We start from the raw sequence: 18,516 nt of genomic DNA on the forward strand, positions 1-18,516 counted from the left end.
GTTTGGTAAAATTATCTTAAGAAGGATCATTCAGCTGCCAAACTAAAGAGGTTATAAAATGGTAGCACACAATTAGATGACATACGAATCCAACAATGGTCTAATATTGTCACATAATATAGCAAGGCTAATCTAGAAGTAAATCCTAATACAAATAACTAAATGGCAAATGTCAATGCCAAAAAACGTAAAAGACAAAACTATTTGAAAAAGGTGAAAAAATAAAGGTATTATTATTCAATATATATACTCTTAAATATTTATTTACTTATATTTTTATCTGTTAGTTCTGCTTTTTAGTTTAATCAAAATATTTCCCATTTGTAGGTGGTTGTCAAACTGAGTTTTCTCCCAGCTACGAAGGAAAAAGGACTCCGACGTCAGAGGACGTTAAACCCAACTACTTAGTAAACTACGGAAATCCACCCCCGCCTACATCTTCTTCTTCATCGGAAGAGATTAAACCAAACTACGACCAATACTACAGCAAACCCACACCAGTCAAACCCGATCCTATGAAAATTCCCAAAACTGAAGTTACGACCACCAGTTGTTGTAGTGTCAGTGCTCAAGGGGAATTATTAGTACCAAAAACAGAAATGCCCAGTTCTTGTAGGTAGGTAAAGATAATAATAACATAAAGTACCGATAGGTAGTTTCTGGTTTCGTTTTTTTAACGTTTAGTTTTCATTCCGGAAAATTTATTTAAATTCAAACTGGACTGCTTTTGGACAAAACCCCATAACAGCCATTACTTCTTCTTCTTCTACGGCACTACAGCCCAAATTGTGTCTTGGCCTCCTTTATTTTTTGCCTCCACCCTTGCTTGTCTGTGGCTGCTCTTCTCCATACACGGACTCCTAAAAGGGCTTGTGCGTCACTGTTTACTATGTCTTCCCAACGTTTTCTTGGCTTTCCAACCGGTCTCTTTCCCTGCATTCTAGCATTCAGTGCTCTTTTTGGTAGCCTATCCTCTCCCATTTTTATCACATGTCCGGCCCATTGCAATATTTGTATTCTATTGAAGTCTGACAGGGGTGCTTCCTTATAAAGTTGATAAAGTTCGGTGTTGTATCGACTTCTGAAGATTCCGTTTTCCCTGACAGGTCCTAGTATTCTCCTCAGTAGTTTCCTTTCGAATGTGTCGAGTTTGTTTTTGGATGTTTCTTTCAGGACCCAACTGCCATAGCATGTTATTGGTCGAATTAAAGTTTTATAGATTCTCATCTTTGTATTTTGGTGGACACTTTTAGACCGAAATATATCGGAATGGGACGTTTCGATGCCGCCGGTTCATCGCCGGCCGTTTCGATGCCGCCGGTTCATCGCCAGTCCATTTCATCGCCATCATATCTCGCATTTCCGAGAATTCCTAATTAATACTAAAAATAACTAATAATTTAACTGTCGAAAATTCGGAAATATATCAGATAGCGATTAATTGACTGGCGATGAATCGGCCGGCATCGGCATCGAACTGGCGGCATCGAAAGGGCGGCGATGAAACGTCCTAGTCCCAAATATATGGGAGAGGGCAAAATGAGCTCTGTTTGCCTGCGTTATTCTCTTCCGTATTTCTCCGTCTTCGGATCCGTCGGCATATATTTTTACTCCCAGGTATGTAAACTTTCCAACCGTTTCAATGTCATCTTCATGTATAATGTTTTGTGGGACTATATTTCTTCTCGTCTGAGTCATTATTTTTGTTTTTTCTGTGTGAATTTCCAGACCTAGCATTTTTGTTTTTGTTTTTAACTCTGCGTATGTTTCCTGTGTTCCTGTTGATGTTCTAGTCATAATATTAATATCATCGGCATAAGAGGCCAGTTGAACCGTTCGGTTGGTCAGTAGGTTTCCTCGTCCAGTTTGAATTTACCCAACGGCATACTCCAGTGCCAGGTTAAACAATGTTGGAGCCAGCCCATCTCCCTGCTTTAGTCCCTGCGAAATTTTGAAAAAGTTTTTCCGGTGGTTTTGTATTCGTACACATGCCTGAGTTTCATCCATTGCGGCTATAATGAGTCCATTTAGCTTATGTGGTATTGTCGTACAGCCAATATATAGTATAGTTTGTTCCTTTTGACTGAGTTGTATGCCTGTTTGAAGTCTACAAACATTTTGTGAACATCAATATCGTGTTCCCATGATTTGCTCAAGATCTGTTTGACTGACAGCCATTACATTAGGATATTTTTCGGCTTAGTGCGTCGTCTCTTTTCAAAGGTTAGCGATCCAAATGGCAATTGTAGCTTTGGAAACTGTTGCACGAAAAATGAAGATGGTCAGCCATCTCCTCAGATCTTTCATTCACGAGTTCTTGCTTCTTCCCACTGATTATTTGCCCTTTACCTATTTTACCTTTCAAAGTGATAAGTTCATATTTTTTACCTCTCAACGCATGATCCAAGTATTTTATTTTCTTTTCTTTTATTGTTCTTAGTAATTCTTTTTGTTTATGCATGATTTGTAGTACCTCATTGTTAGATAGTAACTTTTTGTACTCATGGAATTCTCAGCATCTGTCAAAGATATCTACTGTTTAGAAAATATATGGGGAAATGCTCAAGCATCTGCGTTTTACCGACGATACAGTACTTATTACCGAAGATCTGGGTGAAGCTTGTTCTACAATAGGTCTAAAAATGAACCTCAGTAAGACCAAATTTTTGATAAATTCCCAGGGAACACCTAACCTTCCAAAATCAAGTGGTCGAATTGACAGAAAAATACATATTGTCGCTGATTTGCAAAAAGGGGCCAAGTAACATTTTTATATTTTTACTAAGTGGAACTTAGCTCCTTTTTACACAACCAGTTTTAAAAAAATGTTACTTGGCACCAAAAAATTATGAGACTATCACAACAACAGTAAGTAATACACTTCACCTCTTTTTACAGAATAGGTAGAAGCTTCGTACCAATCATTTTTGCATATAACTCCTCTTTTAAGTAAAATGTCATTTGGCACCTTTTTGCAGTGACGATACCTACCTATGTATATCTCGGTCATGATATCAGAATAAGCGAGGATAATCAGACCTGTGAATTTCAACGACGAATAACACTTGCTTGGGCAGCGTATGGTTCACTAAGAGATATCTTTAACTCGATAGCTATGAAATGGAAGACATTTGACCAATGCGTCCTTTCTATTATGACATACGGAGCAGAAACTCTCACGCCCACAAAAACAACAGCAATAAAAATTCGAGTGGCACAAAGGCGCATACAAAGATCGATTCTCGTACACAATAAGGAACCAAGTCCTAAGTAAAAGAACAGGTATCACTGAGGTCGTGGGACGCATAGCCAAGCTGAAACGGAATTGGGCAGGTCACGTAGCGAGCCTAAAAAGTCAATATGGGCCTGAAAACTAATTGACTGGCGCTCAAGAGAAGACAAACATAGCAGAGGACGACCACCAACACGCTGGTATGACGACATTAAATGAATGTCCAAGAAATAGCAACAAGATGCACAGAACCGTGAAGAGTGGGGAAAAATGGGAGAGACCTATGTCCAGCAGTGGATGGAAGAGGTTTCGTGATAATGATGATTTGCATAAAGTTTTTTAACTATAAGAGTAAATATATACTCTAGGAAGAATGACTGTGGTACACACTTTGCATTAATAATAAAAAATGATTTTAATTGAAAATATTGAATTTATTATAAATGACTCATCCATATTTTCTCTTTTAGGTCGCCCCCTTCAGGAATAAGGTCAGCATACGAACCGTATATGAATCAAGACTCAAATTCATCGTCTATGTCCAGTATGGACGCCATGAACTCAAGGAATCAACACCAAATACACCATAATACATCTCATATGGGACCTCATCATAATCCACAACAACCTGGGTATGATTTACTATAAATATTTTCATATTAGAGAGCAATATTGTCTTCGTAAAAAATACATGCAACAAATTTTCATATAAATTTTCATGGAATATATACAATTTGAATTTGTACAATATTTTACGTTTAGGTACAGTATGGAACACCAAATGCCTCATAGGTCTCCGTACCACCAGTCGCCTATGTCAGAGGAGATGTATACCAGGGAGCGATCGTACGCAGAGATGAACGAACCCATAGGTCCAAACAGTATTGCAAGACCAGTAGTCACATATTCTAATGAAATAGCAAGGCCTTACGAATCAGGTTTAATAAATTCTGCAGGACACCGACCGTATGATCCTGGTACCAACAGTTTTGAAAGGTATACCTGTTTTCTTAACATTCTATTGTTATTAATACAGAAGTAAAATTGATTTTTCCACCTACCTCTACCGAAAGTATACTTTTCCGGACCTGATTGTAGGGAGCAAAGTTGTACTTTTCCTTCCTAGGGAGGAAAAGTAAATGTGACGTGAATGTGAATTTCATTCATGAAATATAACTTATTGACGCCCTGTATAATACCTATTTTCTATTACGTAAGTATCTATACATTTTAACGTTTGTTTAAAAACACTCTGTATTTTGCAGAATGGTAAAAAACAGTAAATTGTTAATTTGATTTAACAATGTTTACATTAATAAATTGACTTATATTTGACAGTTGACAGTTATATTGTACCTACTTGTTAGTTTTAGTTCTAATAAATTTTGTTGGTTAGTTACATAAATAAATTAAGTAAAAATGAAAAAATGACTTGCTATTTGAGGAAGGTGGAAAAACCATATGTATAACATGGGAGTAAAGTGCCTTTTCCTCCCTTGAATGATTACTGCCCTCCGCTACGCGTCGGGCAGTAAACTTCATTCTCGGGAGGAAAAGTAGCACTTTCCTCCCTTGTTATACAAATAGCTATTACCGTTACTTTACATAATCAAAGAAAATGATCAGAAGCTAACAATGTCCGAGTGTTTTAGTAGTTTTATGTTGACCAAGAATCATTATTGGTCAACATACAATTACTAAAACAATCGGATATTGATAGCTTCTGATCATTTTCTTTGATTATGTAATGTTAAAATCAGTTAGGCCACTCTGGCTCTCATGGCCTCAATTATACTAGAGATTTTGGGCATAGATCATACAGATTTTTAAAAATATTGGCAAAACGAACACTAAAGGTCGCGGCCTATTATCATGCACGAATCATTTCCAGCACGTAGCGTTTAGCTTCCTAAAAATATTTAATAATTGATTTTAATGGTTTTAAATATGAATAATTGCCTCTTGGTAAAATCAGGTTTTTCGGAGACTACGCTACGTGCTGGAAACGATTCGTGCATGCTTCGACCTTTATAGCTTCTTCAGGTATGGTGTTCAGTGTAGAAGCTTTAGTATGTGGTCTCGTAATCTCACATCAGTGTCAAACACGTACCGGTCCTAGATTATTTGATATTTGGTAACTTTTATTATTAATAACTACACACACCGGCAAAATTAGCCGAACACCTTAAAAATGGGATATATTTGATGTCTTTAATTTCCTAACCCACTTGTCCGATTTGGGTGATTCTTTTAATATGTTACAGCCTTATTATTTAATATCTTTGTAATAATACTGTTGCTTGACAGATAAATATCATTTTATACTGGGTGTACCAATCATACTGTGTTTTTTTCTTAAAGTTTGGAACACCCTGTGGAATATTTTAGCATATGTAAAATATTAAAATTAATACTCGATTGTAGACCTAGGCTTTCTTAACATTTTCCTTTTTGATTTATTTACTTGTGTGAGACAATAAAAAAGTTATATGCGTTAACAACTATCCATGTTTTTCATCAATACATCCTCATAGTAGGGGAGGAAAGTATACTAAATTTGCAGTTACTCGAGCGTTATAGGGACCTATTGGATTGTGAAGAGTATGTGCTGAAATCAGAAACAGGTTAAGTTAAGTTTTCCATAAAGTGGGGGACTTTTCATTTTTTAATTTAATTTTCCATTTGAAACAATCATTTTTCTCCGATTATAGCGCTATCTATCCATAATTCGAAAAAATGTGTCGAATAAAAGTTGCTTATTTTTACGTAAAGAATCCAAATCTGCAATAAAAATTGGGGGCTCCTATCTAAGATTTTAAATTAAATCCCCCACCCCACCTCCGTGTGGGCTCGTGACACCCCACGTAGAGGGGTGGGGGTAAATTAAAAATTTTAAATACGAACCCTGCGATATTTCGCGAAATGAACATCAGATGGTAAAACTGCAAAATACACCTATTCAATATTTTTCAAAAATCTACCGAATGGCACCAAACACGACTCCCACGGAGGTGAGGTGGGGGTTACTTTAAAATCTTAAATAGGAGCCCCCAATTTTTATTGCAGGTTTGGATCCTTGACGTAAAAATAAGCAACTTTTATTCGCAACATTTTTTGCAATTATTAATAGATGGCGCTCTAATCGGAAAAAAATATTAGTGGAAATGGAAAATTAAATTAAAAAATGGAGAGTCCCACACTTTATGGAAAACTTAACTTAACTTTTTTTGGTTTTATCACCCACTCTTTACAATCCAATAGGTCCCCATATATAACGCTCGGGTAATTGCAAATTTAGCATACTTTCCTCCCCTACTATGAGGATTTATTGATAAAAAGCATGGCGGGTTGTTAAAGCACTTAACTTTTTTATTTTTCAACATAAGTAAATGAATCAAAAAAGAAAATGTTAAGAAAGAGAATGCTAGAAAGAGAATATATATGCTAGAATATTCCACAGGGTGTTCCGAACTTTAATAAAAAAACACAGTATGATTTTAACACCCGGTATAAAATGGTATTTACCTGTCTAGCAACAATAATATTACACCGATATTCTTAACTAATAAGGCTTTAACATACTAAAAGAATCACTCAAATCGGACAACAGGTTTAGGAAATTCGCGACATCAAACATGTCCCATTTTTAAGGTGTTCGGCTAATTTGGCCGGTGTGTGTATATTACAAGTATTTTTTGGTGCTTTTTTAGTACAAATTAGATCCACCTTTATGATAGAGGGGAGATTCATAATCTTAATCATAATTTCCAACAACTTAATATCTCTCATGAGATGACGACATCACAAAGGATTAGCCAACTCTAACATTAGACGTGTATATTATGTTTTGAACAGCAGGGCTCGCGTTTGAATATCGCACTTTTTGCACACTTTGAGAGCACATATGATTGACTATTTGCTTGCTGCAAAGTTGGTTTACTCCATGATAGTTTAGAATTAAGTGTAGTACCGAGATCAGAATATGAATCCATTTAATTTAAAACTTGGTTATTTAGCGAGTAAAAATTTAGCGGTAAAAGCCACTTATTACATTCCACGCATGTAGATATGATTTAAATCTCTTCGATAGAGCTATTGCTTTCTAGCGTTATATGCCTTTACGTTTACGCCTGCTAATCGCGACTCTTTTCTATTGTAGCAGTCTTCATCTCTTAAATTTCTAACCATACTAGTTGTTGTCTTTCCATTCATCTATGATTGTTCTTTCTATTCCCATTTGTTGTTTAATGTCGTCATTTATGTGTTTTAGTCTAGATCTTCTTGGCGACCTCCTCCAAAATTCGATCTGTGTTGCTAGTAATTTAGCGTTGTACTTCTTGGTTAATTGTCAGACTTCAGCTTCATAGGTTGTAATATTTTGTTGTAAATTATTTGTTTATTTTCTGTTTCTTATATTTTTTGCCACAGTACCGAATCCTATCACCTGGCTTCTATCACCTGTGTCCCCATTAGTATTGTTTATTTAATATTTTCTTCGTTTCGTCCTGTACTCGTTGGTTTTATTCCCAGATTCACATATTCATTGCGGCGTGCAATTCTCTCCAGGTTCCAGGTTTATGTCTGTAAAAGAAAACTAAATTGATTTTACTATTATCAGAAACGTATTATCAATATTAGTAAAATAGAGGAAGCAACCTCGCTATGGGGAATCAATATATAAATAACTACACACAGACTCGTAGCCCCATTGTACCTCAATCCGGTATAATCACACATACTCTCGCAATCAAATCATCGACAACTGTACACACAGCTACCCATACAACAACTCCTATCGGATCGATGATGGCAGCAACCGCTCACTACGCGGTTACACAGTTACCAGCGAAACATCCCTTCAATACAGAATTCCTTCCCCCAGCAGGTTCCGACTCAACACGTCGCATCACTGCCTCTTAAGCCTGGGTTTCCTCGAAAGCGGCACCGACACACTGCGACCGTAACACTGCGATGAATTACGCCAGATTACGGTGAAAAATTCAAGGTTCTTCACTGCGGCAATGGAATGTGCAAACTCAGCAAGCGGTGGCTTCCAACGCATCCTTGGAAACCACTGCTATAATTTTGCGTGGTACAGTTTTTATGACGTCATTCATCGCAGTGTTACGGTCGCAGTTTGTCGGTGCCGCTTTCGAGGAAACCGAGGCTTTACTCCAACTCAATATGTTTAGAACTGGGTGGCCACCGGCTGGCAGCCTTGAGTTCCGGTCAGCTCAGTACGCTGTTGGGAACTGATGAGCCGCACTTTCGGCGGCTCATCATTTCTTGGATTCATCGGAGTGGGTAACTTGGTAAAATTGCATTGGTATCGATGCGCCTACGGTTCCTGCCGGTGAGCCGAGAGAGGCCAATCGTTACATTACTCTTGGTCGGCGAGTACTTTTAAGCATTCTTATCCCAATTTATCTAATTTTATTATTATAATAAAATAATTTATCTATTATAGGGCCGGCGTAGCTAAGTGCTAGTGTGCTTGGCTCGCCGTGCCGGTGGTCCGGAGTTCAAATCCTACCGCCGGCAAGAACAACTAGACATTTTTAAAATGTTTATAGGCCCGAGGTCGACTCAGCCTGAATATAATGAGTACCTTGGGTAAAACCAGGGGTAATAATAGGCGGTTGAAGCGTAGCACTGGCCCTGTTACCTTCCTTGTATACCGTATGCCCTAGATATAGCAGACTACCCTGCTATACTCCCAAAGCCACAGTGGTATAAAACGGGAGACTATTATTATATTATTATCTAATTTTATTTGTATATTTACTTAAATTCTTTTCATTTCAGATACGATTCCAGCCAATGTGTGTCTCTTCAACAGCCCTTGGGTCCTGCAAGGGTGCCACCGCAGGGTATGTACGGATATATCGATGATCAACAGGAACAGAGGTACCAACAGGAGGCTGCAGCAGCGCAACAGCATCAAATTGCAGTTGCTAATGCCCAAAGTATGATGAAGACAGAAGAACCTGAATCAACTGGACCGTTATATCCAAGGTAAATTAGGCCACTAGGCTTGTGTTTTGGTATACAATAGAATGTAACTCAATTATTCTTGGTTTTACTTTTATGGATGCAGTAGTCAACACTATTAAAAAAAACTTAATAAACTAAGGGCCGGTTTCACCAACGACAAATAGTAGTTTATTCTATGATTAAAGTTATTCGACCATTAAACTGACATTTCTCCATTTTACTAACGTCAAATAAGACTTATTTTATTTATTTATCAAAAAAATACTTACTCTTCGAGTAAATTGGCAAGTTAATCTGGCTTTAAATATTTAGAAGAAAGTAAATTCGCGAGTTTATTGTAACTTTAAATTATCAAAATTATATTGAAGCAAAATATAAACTTAAACGTCTAATAAGTTTTATTCGACGAACAGCTATGCATTGACTTATTTGTTGTTGGTGAAACCGGACCTTCTAGTTAAATAGTACCATGTCTATTTAAATAAAGATTTATTTAAAAACTAAAGCCATATGGTTTAAAAGATAATTTGTAATATTTATCGTTAGAAAAGTAAAACGATCAAAAAGTAACCGCAGCCCTAATTATTCTGATATATTGTTATAAAACAATGTAACCAGAATGGTTTATGCTTCTTCATCTTCTTCTTTTTGTGTACACATGACTCCGTCTGTTTTTTCAATGGTCTCCAGTAAGTTGTTCAATGGTTTTCGTGGTTTTCACTGACCGTCTTCCTATTGAGGAACCGTCTCTCGCCGTCCTTACTACTCTATTTATTTTTTTCGGCTAATGTGGTCGTTCCATTCTACTTTTCTATTGTTTACCCAGTTATTAGCGGTGTCCACCTTGCACCTCTGTCATACATCTGCGCTTCTAGCTCTGTCCAATAGTCTCTTACCATCAATTTTTGGAAGGATTTTCATCTCTGCTATTTCTAGCATTCTTTTTGTCCTCTCTGCGTTAAGTAGGTCATGTTTCTGCCCCGTATGTCATTGGTCTGATGACTATTTTCTTAATTCTGACTTGCACTTCTTTGTCGATATATTTATTTCTCCATATTCTTCATATTCTCCATTTATTTCTCCATATTGTTTCATTAAGACAACCTGCAACTCTGTTTGCTTTATTCACTTGATTTTCCACTTCTGTTTCGAGCTTTCCATAGCTGCGTAGTGTGATGCCTAGATATTTTTAAACTCCATAAATTGTTCGATTATCTCACCCTCCAGCTCTAATTTACCTCTTGGTAGGTTTTCTGTTATAACCAAATTAGTGGCATCACCTACACAGAAGATTATTTGAAGTTGTTTTTCTCCCATTTGCTATCCTATTTTTAGTTCTTATTTTTTTTTATTATTTCATCCATGATCAGGTTGAAAAATATAGATTCAAGAAGTCTTATTCCATTTTTACTGGATTGGGTCAGTTAGTTCTTCTTCTTCTTCTGGTTTATGCTAGATTTATTAAATAGTCAAGGGATGAAGAGCCTGAAGACAAAGATAACCTTGTAGGTCTGCCAAGTAATACAAAACAGCTGGTCGTTCTAAGTCAGAATGAATGAGCAATCCATCTCCGTGCTCAACAAAAGGATAACAGAGATACCTACTAGGTTTTTACATTTACCTATCAGTTGTTGTTTCAGATTAATTCTGTTCGACAAAATAAAAATTAAAAAGTTTTATATTTATTAACTTTTAATTTTTTTTTGTTTCGTTTTTGATGTTTTTTTTTACTTTTTATATGATTTTTCTATATCTTATAAAATATATAATTATAATAAAACCAAAATACTCTTATGTAGTTATATTTCGTTTTTCGTCGGTACCTCGAAATCCCTTAGTTCTACGCCACTAAAGTTCAATTTTCTTGACAAACGATGATACATTTTTGACCGGTTTTAATTTTCCAGACCAATGTATCAGTATGATGCCTCCAGCGGAGCTCCCCTTCCAGTTGGCTTTTCAGCAATTAACTTATCTGTGAAATGTGTGACAACGGCTCACGCTGCTCAAATGAAGGGTCCGCACACGTCCCCAGGGGGCACCGTTATCGATTTGTCGACGTCCAGTGTCACCACTACTAGTCCACAGGTAAGTTCGAATATAAACAGAGATAAACTGTCTCATTGAGGATTGTGGCAATTTTAATGGGGAAGAATGACGTTAATTAAGATGATTTCGGATTCTGGTATCTCACTTGAGAATGCGGTGGAAGACGAGCACAAATACGACAAAGGCGATAAATAATTTATCAAATATTTTTGACCAAATTGTCGAAACATACTTCATTTTTTATTGTAACTTTATGGACATTTGGCATGCCCTGATACAGAGTTTTAAGGTATTTTTTAGTTAGGAAATGCTTACAAAAAACTTTTATTTGAAGAAAACTATACAAGCTTACAAATTAATACAGAAAAATAAAATAAAACAAATTTTTACCTATTCAATTATCTACAGAAACAAAATAGAAATAACAAGAAAACCTTTACAAATTACATCTCGATTTAAATTAATACCTCGTGTCACCCTCACTTACTTAGCACATACTTTAACCCTCGGATGACCAAGGGGGGTAAATTTGGACGACAATGCATGCTTTTATTTAATAAATTAAGAATAATTTTCATTTTTAAACTCATTTTTTTTTATTTGCCTTTAATATCATTCTAGATACCCTCATATTTTGCAATAAAAAAAATTCCCTATATTTTACGAAAAAAAAATATTTTCTGAATTTGGGGTCAAAGAGGAACTCCCTTGGCCTTCCATATTTCAATTTTATATTAAGTAATTACCGTCTATTATGTGGAATTGTATGTAAGAAACATTTCAATATTGAAAAAAAAAATTGTTTGCTAAACATGTGGCGACGTAATTAGTGTATATTTGAAAATTTTTTAGTTCGAAGTTCAGAATGATGATTCCTGTTTTTGTTCAGTTGTAATTAAAAAAATGTTTTACTAATGTTTATTTATAATTTATTGATACAATAGTAACATTAAAATTACGAATACATCATTCTTCTTCTTCTTCATGTGCCATCTCCTCTAAGAAGGTTGGCAACCATCACGGCAATTCGCACTTTCGATACCGCTGCTCTAAAGAGATCAGCAGAAGTGCAATTAAACCAAGCTCTCAAATTGTTTAACCAGGAGATGCGTCTTCTTCCGCGACTCCTTCTACCCTGTATTCTTCCTTGCATTATCAATTGTAACAAGTTATAACGCTCGCCCCTCATAACATGTCCCAGATATTGCAGTTTTCTGACTTTAATTGTATTTAAAATCTCTTTATCTTTCCCCATTCTTCTCAACACCTCGATATTCGTGACTCTATCCACCCAACTTATTCTTAATATTCTTCTGTAGGCCCATAACTCGAAGGCTTCTAATCTGTCCGAAACATCCTTCTTTAATGTCCAAGCCTCCAACCCATAGAATAATACGGAGAACACGTAGCATCTCAGAAGTCTTATCTTTAAAGAAATTGTAATGTCCCTGCTACAGAGTACTTTTTTTAGTTTGTTGAAAGCATTTCTTGCCTGTCCTATTCTTGCTTTAATCTCTTCTGTGTACTCATTAGTTTCATTAATTATTGTACCCAAATATTTATATTTTTCAACCTTTTTAATTTGTTCTCCATGTATTGTTATGCTTTCTTGGCGCTGTTGAACTTTTGTGATTACCATAAATTGTGTCTTTTTTGTGTTTAGGGACAGTCCGTTTTCTTGGCTGACTTCTACCACTCTGTCAACCATTTGTTGTAAATCCTCAAGACATTCGGCTAATAAAATAGTGTCGTCGGCAAACCGTATATTATTGATTGGTCGCCCATTTACTTTTATTCCCGTGGTTAGGTCTTCTAGTGCTTCCTGGATTATTTCCTCTGAATACAAATTGAACAAAGTAGGAGACAGGACACAGCCCTGTCTGACGCCCCTCTCAATACGTATTTCATTTGAAAAGGCGTTGTTCTCTTTTACCACAGCGATCTGATTATAATAGATAGCACTAATGATCCTGATGTCCCTCATATCTAAGTTTTTCTTTTCAAGTAATTCGATAAGGCGGTTATGTCTGACCTTATCGAAGGCTTTGTTGTAATCCAAGAAACACATATATACTGGCTGATTAACATCCATGCACCTTTGCACAAGTACATTTACAGCGAACAGGGCTTCCCTCGTTCCCATTGCATTTCTAAATCCAAATTGCGTGTCGCTTATGTCCTGCTCAAGTTTGTTATGTATTCTCCGGTGTATAATTTTTAAAAATATTTTGAGTGTATGACTCATTAAACTTATTATCCGGTGGTCTTGGCATTCTTTTGCATTTGGTTTTTTTGGCAGTGTTATGAACGTTGACAGCAGCCAATCTCTGGGATTTGGTCAGGACCTGTTGCCTTGTTGTTCTTTGTTCGCTTTATCGCCTCTAGTACCTCATCTTCTGTTATGTCTGGGCCGTTGTCGAACTTTTCCTGCTCTAGTACTATTTCAGTCCGTTCGTCTTTAAATAGCTCTTGAATATATTCCTGCCATCTTTTAAGCCTTTCACCGACGTCTATAATTATTTTTCCGTTTTTATCCAGCAGTATGTTTGATTTTTTCTTAATATTAGTGCCTGTTATTTCACTAATTTTCTTATGAAGGTTTAAGTTATCATGTTTCTCTACCAACTGTTCAATCTCTGCGCATCTGTCACTATACCATCTTTCCTTTGCCTCTCTGATCTTTCTCCTTATTTCTGTGTGTATAATATTATACATGTTTTTGTCTTTGGTTTTATAAGATCGCCTTGCTTCCATGAGATCTAGAATCTCCTCGGTCATCCATTCATTTTTATTCTTAATTAGTTTAGGTGTAAGTGTTGTCTCACATGTGCGGATAAGAGCATCTTTTAACATGTGCCATTTCCTGTTCGCATCTTCAGTAGGAATAATTTCTATTTTGGTGAGCTCTTCCTTAATTTTTAGTGTGACTTGCTCTTTTGTTGATGGATCTCTCAAACGAGATACTTGTATACGTTGAATACATCATTACATTTCTTAAAACAACTTAATTTTTTTGTCAATTGTCATTTTTGACTTGGGGTCATTTTTTACCCCCGTTGGTAATCCGTGTAACAAAAAAAGGTTGGGCATCGGAAGGTTAAAGGCAAAAACGTTCGATCAGTCCGTGTTGCCATTCGTGTTGCGTAGTTCACAAACATCAAGTGACTCAGAGAGCTATGGAACGGAGAATGCTCAACATTAAGCTCAGTGATCGCAAGTCCAGTGAAGAGATAAGAAGACGATCAAAAGTAACAGATGTGATCCAGAACATTGCCATGTTAAAATGGTACTGGGCAGGCCACATAGGAAGAATTGAAGACAACCGTGGAACAAAGCGAATTCTCGAGTGGCGATCAAGGGCAAGCAAAAGAAGTAGAGGCAGACCTCAAACAAGATGGACTGATGACATCAAGCGAATGGCTGTCCACGAATGGATGCAAAAAACAGCAAACAGATATGAATGGACACACCTAAGGGAGGCTTACATCCGACGATGGACGTAATAGCTCTTGATGATGATGATGACGATCATCCCACGAGCATGTATAATGGTATTCATTATTCTGGAGATGCTGTTAGTTAAGCTTACAACTTCATTCCTTGGAGTGGAGTGCTTCCCGTCTTCATACCCGTAGAGTTGCTTCCCATTCATCTAACATAGTCACTTTGAGTTGATCCAAGGTAAGAGGAGCAGTATGCAGCAGCGGGATCATAATACAGTGCAAAATTTTAGGGGGAAAAGGTTCATAGGTAGAAGAAGAATTTCCTGGTTGAGAAACTGTGATGATAGCCAACCTCCGATAGGAGAAGGAACTACAAGAAGAAGAAGAAGAAGAAGAGGAGCAGATACAGGGCTTCGAATGCTTCTACCAAGCCTGTCCCAAACGTGTTCGATGGGATTTAAATCGGAACTGTGCGCTGGCCATGCCCCATGAGTAATATCAACTTCATTTAAGTTATCTCTGACAATGCGGGCGGCATGAGGCCGTACATTATTATGCATCAGTGCGGAGTTTTCTCCAATAGATGGTGCGTATGGGACAACATAATATTGAAGTATCTCATTTATGTACCTACCAGAGTCCAGAAAATTCCCTAGGAGCAACGTACAATTATTTACTCCGAAGATGTACCAGCCAACACCATAAGTGAACCGCCTTGAAAACTTACTCTACGAATAAAAGTGCACTCGGAATATCGTTCACCATCTCTCCTCCAGGATCTTCCTCGACCACCCGGAGAACGTAGACAAAATCTGGGCTCATCAGTAAACATCGCATTTCCGCAGTCGTTTGCATTCCAATCGAGGTGCTCCCTAACGAAATGTAATCTGGCTACAGGATGTTCCCTGGAAAGTTCGGGTCATATAGGGGACTTCGAGCATTCATACCAGCCTCATTTAACCGCCTTTTAACGGTTCGTTCACTAATATTTTCATTTTTGCCATGATGAAAACGGTCGTTCCGATAAATAATTTTTCTCTGGGGACCTGTTCTATGGCGTTGTATTTAAGATCCGGTCCCTATAAAACAAGCAAACACGCAATGCAATGTTCTGCTTTAAGCTCAGTATATGTTAGTTACGTAAACTTGACGTCTTTCTTCCTGAATAAGAGTAACAATAGTTGCAACAATTGAAAGACGGCTTAAAATTGTTAAGAATTGACAGAAACACGATAATAATAAACATTTTTGACATCGATAAATAAAAATGTCACAATAAAAACAATTCAAAGTGCACACGTGCACAGCTTCCTTGTGGAGTAAGGGTAAGATGATAACTTGAATATCGTTGAGATTTTCTAACAATATCTGGAAAATTTCAACTTAAATTTCCAGAGTGCGTTGAGATTAAATAGGTTCGAAGTAGTATGAAATAAAACATTAAAAATGTATAAACATTTTCAATTTCTTTGCAGTCCGAAAACTTAGCAGCAATATATTCTAATTCAATCAGAGAGTGCAGCAAGCGTTTATACCGTTTTTCGGGACTGTTTTGCCCCTCATCAGTAGACACAAATGCTCTTCTCTCTGACTGAACCAGAATACTCCGACACCTGCAGTCTCGGATTGCAATGAACGAAATGGCTGGGATGCCGTAGCGATATCTGCTAAGAAAAAGACGAAGTTTTCAATCTAATAACACGTAAAAGAACATTCTGTTCAGTCAGAGAAAGTATCCTGGTTCAGTCAGAGAAAATATCATATTATGTGACTAATGACGAGGGGCAAAAAAGTCCCGAAACCGTTTTAGATGCTTGCTGCGCTCTCTGATTGAACTAGAGTATAATGCTGCTGAGTTTTCGGGTTGCAACGAAATTAAAAATGTTTATACATTTTTAATGATTAATTTATTTACTCTATTTGGAGTACCTAGGAAACCTTCTCGTTGGAGCTTTATCAGACTGAGCAGAAGGGATGTGAATTATAAATTGTAAAATTCCCTCATCTTCCTATAGTATTGGCATCCGTGTGGCTCGTATTTTTTAGAAGCCTCGGAGGTTGTTACCAGAGAAGGTTCCGACTGTTTTCAATGTGATGGGATGTAGAATAAAATTTTAATGTTGTTTTATGTGTTATTAGATTGAAAACTTGGTCTTTTTTGTTAGTATGAAATAGTATCAAAAATTATTTATTTAAATTCACTTTATTTGTAAAAAACTAAATTCGTTGTTGAAAAGTTTAATTCTTCCTTCATTGCAAACTTTTTAAATTATTAAAAACAATAATTAAAACAGTCATTAAGTACCGTCTATTTATATACATACTTTCCAGGTAGCGTACAGCTCGCCGCATTATGGAGGAGCAGGCCAAAGGGTCGGAGGCAGCCCCCAAGCGGCGGCGAGTCCGCACCTTTCGGCAAGTCCGCAAGTCCCGAGTCCTCAGGGACAAACGCTGGACCTCAGCATTAGTAGGTTGTCTCACAGGTGAGTACTTATTCTAAGATTCTAACCAAGTTTATTTAGGAAAAATTTGGATCTATGTTTATAAAAGCCAGATATAAATATAGTTCATATTACTTTTCCTTGCAAATTACGTCTACATGACGGAAATTAATGATATTAATTACCATTTGAACAAACTGTTGCTTAAAAAATCCTTCATAATTAGGGCCGGTTGTTCGAACGCTAATCAAGAAGTTGATTATAATCAAGTCCCCTTAACAACCATCAAATAACAAAATCCGTTGTTCGTACGCCAATCAGTTGATTGTAATCAATTATGTTAATTGTCATTATGATAATTAACATAATTGATTGATTAATTAATTATCAATTAATAATTAACATAACGTTTATTATTATAATTGATTAACTAATCAAATAATTGTAATCAATTATGTTTTCAGCAACCCAATCAAAGTTGACATTGACAGTAATTAAATGTTTGATAATGATCAATTTATTCCATTTTTGATAAGCGTTCGAACAACCGGCCCTTAATGCATTAGGTATACACTTTTGTCCTTTATTTCAAATATTTCTAAAAGTTAAAATACACTCACCGGCACAAAATTCCGCCACCCAAAATTTTTGATTAAGTTCGACAATCTATAACTTTCTTATTTGTACTCCGATTTTCAAGATTCTTGCATCAGTTTGTAGGTAAATATATTGACGTCGTTTGTTATTATTTCGATAATAAAAATTTTTTGCTTAGATGGCATTATACGGGGGTCAATGGAAACGTTGTATTTTCTCCTAACTTTAAAAAATTCTATGGAAAAATTGGAGTGCTGATTTTGTTTCATACTCCTTTTGTAGTATCCTGGAGGTATCACTAAGGTTTTGTTTTTGAATTATCCAAATATCTTTTTTCTTGTAAGAGCTGTAAATAAAAACACTGCTTTGAAGGTGTATTTAATTAAAAATATCAAATGCACTAAAATTAACAACAAAACAAAACAATTCGATAGCGGGTGTGTCCACCTCTTGCAGCAACGACTTCTCGCAATCTGCTTGGCATCGAATAAAGATGTGTTATCCGTGCCTGGGGAATAGCCCGATATGCCTCTACCAGGGCCGTAACTACCAAATTTTCTGGAGGCCTAGGATGACGGCGAATAGCTTTTTTTTAATTCATCCTATAAATGCTCAATAGGATTGAGATCTGGGCTGCATGCGGGCCATTCTAATCTTATAAATCTAACCTCTATTTTATGAGTCTATCAGTGTTTTTATTTACAAAAAATGGTACAGCTCCTACAAGAAAACAAATACTCGGATAATTCAAAAAACAAAA

At 36.5% G+C, this 18,516-nt stretch overlaps 1 protein-coding gene across 2 annotated transcripts in view; it reads left to right on the forward strand.

Moving 5' to 3' along the window:
- LOC114329368 (myelin transcription factor 1) overlaps window positions 1-18,516 on the forward strand; it is a 149,908-nt gene that overhangs the window by 73,960 nt on the left and 57,432 nt on the right. For both annotated transcript variants that reach the window (XR_007696236.1, XM_050642964.1), the window contains exons 4-9: window positions 328-616; window positions 3,703-3,864; window positions 3,995-4,228; window positions 9,038-9,247; window positions 11,134-11,314; window positions 17,050-17,201. Coding sequence is in view for 1 of the 2 variants with exons in the window: in XM_050642964.1 (XP_050498921.1) it covers window positions 328-616; window positions 3,703-3,864; window positions 3,995-4,228; window positions 9,038-9,247; window positions 11,134-11,314; window positions 17,050-17,201 (1,228 nt within the window). In the remaining variant the exon portion in view is untranslated. The remainder of the gene's footprint in view (window positions 1-327; window positions 617-3,702; window positions 3,865-3,994; window positions 4,229-9,037; window positions 9,248-11,133; window positions 11,315-17,049; window positions 17,202-18,516) is intronic.

The sequence above is a fragment of the Diabrotica virgifera genome, chromosome 2, assembly GCF_917563875.1.
Source record: "Diabrotica virgifera virgifera chromosome 2, PGI_DIABVI_V3a".
NCBI lineage: Eukaryota > Metazoa > Arthropoda > Insecta > Coleoptera > Chrysomelidae > Diabrotica > Diabrotica virgifera.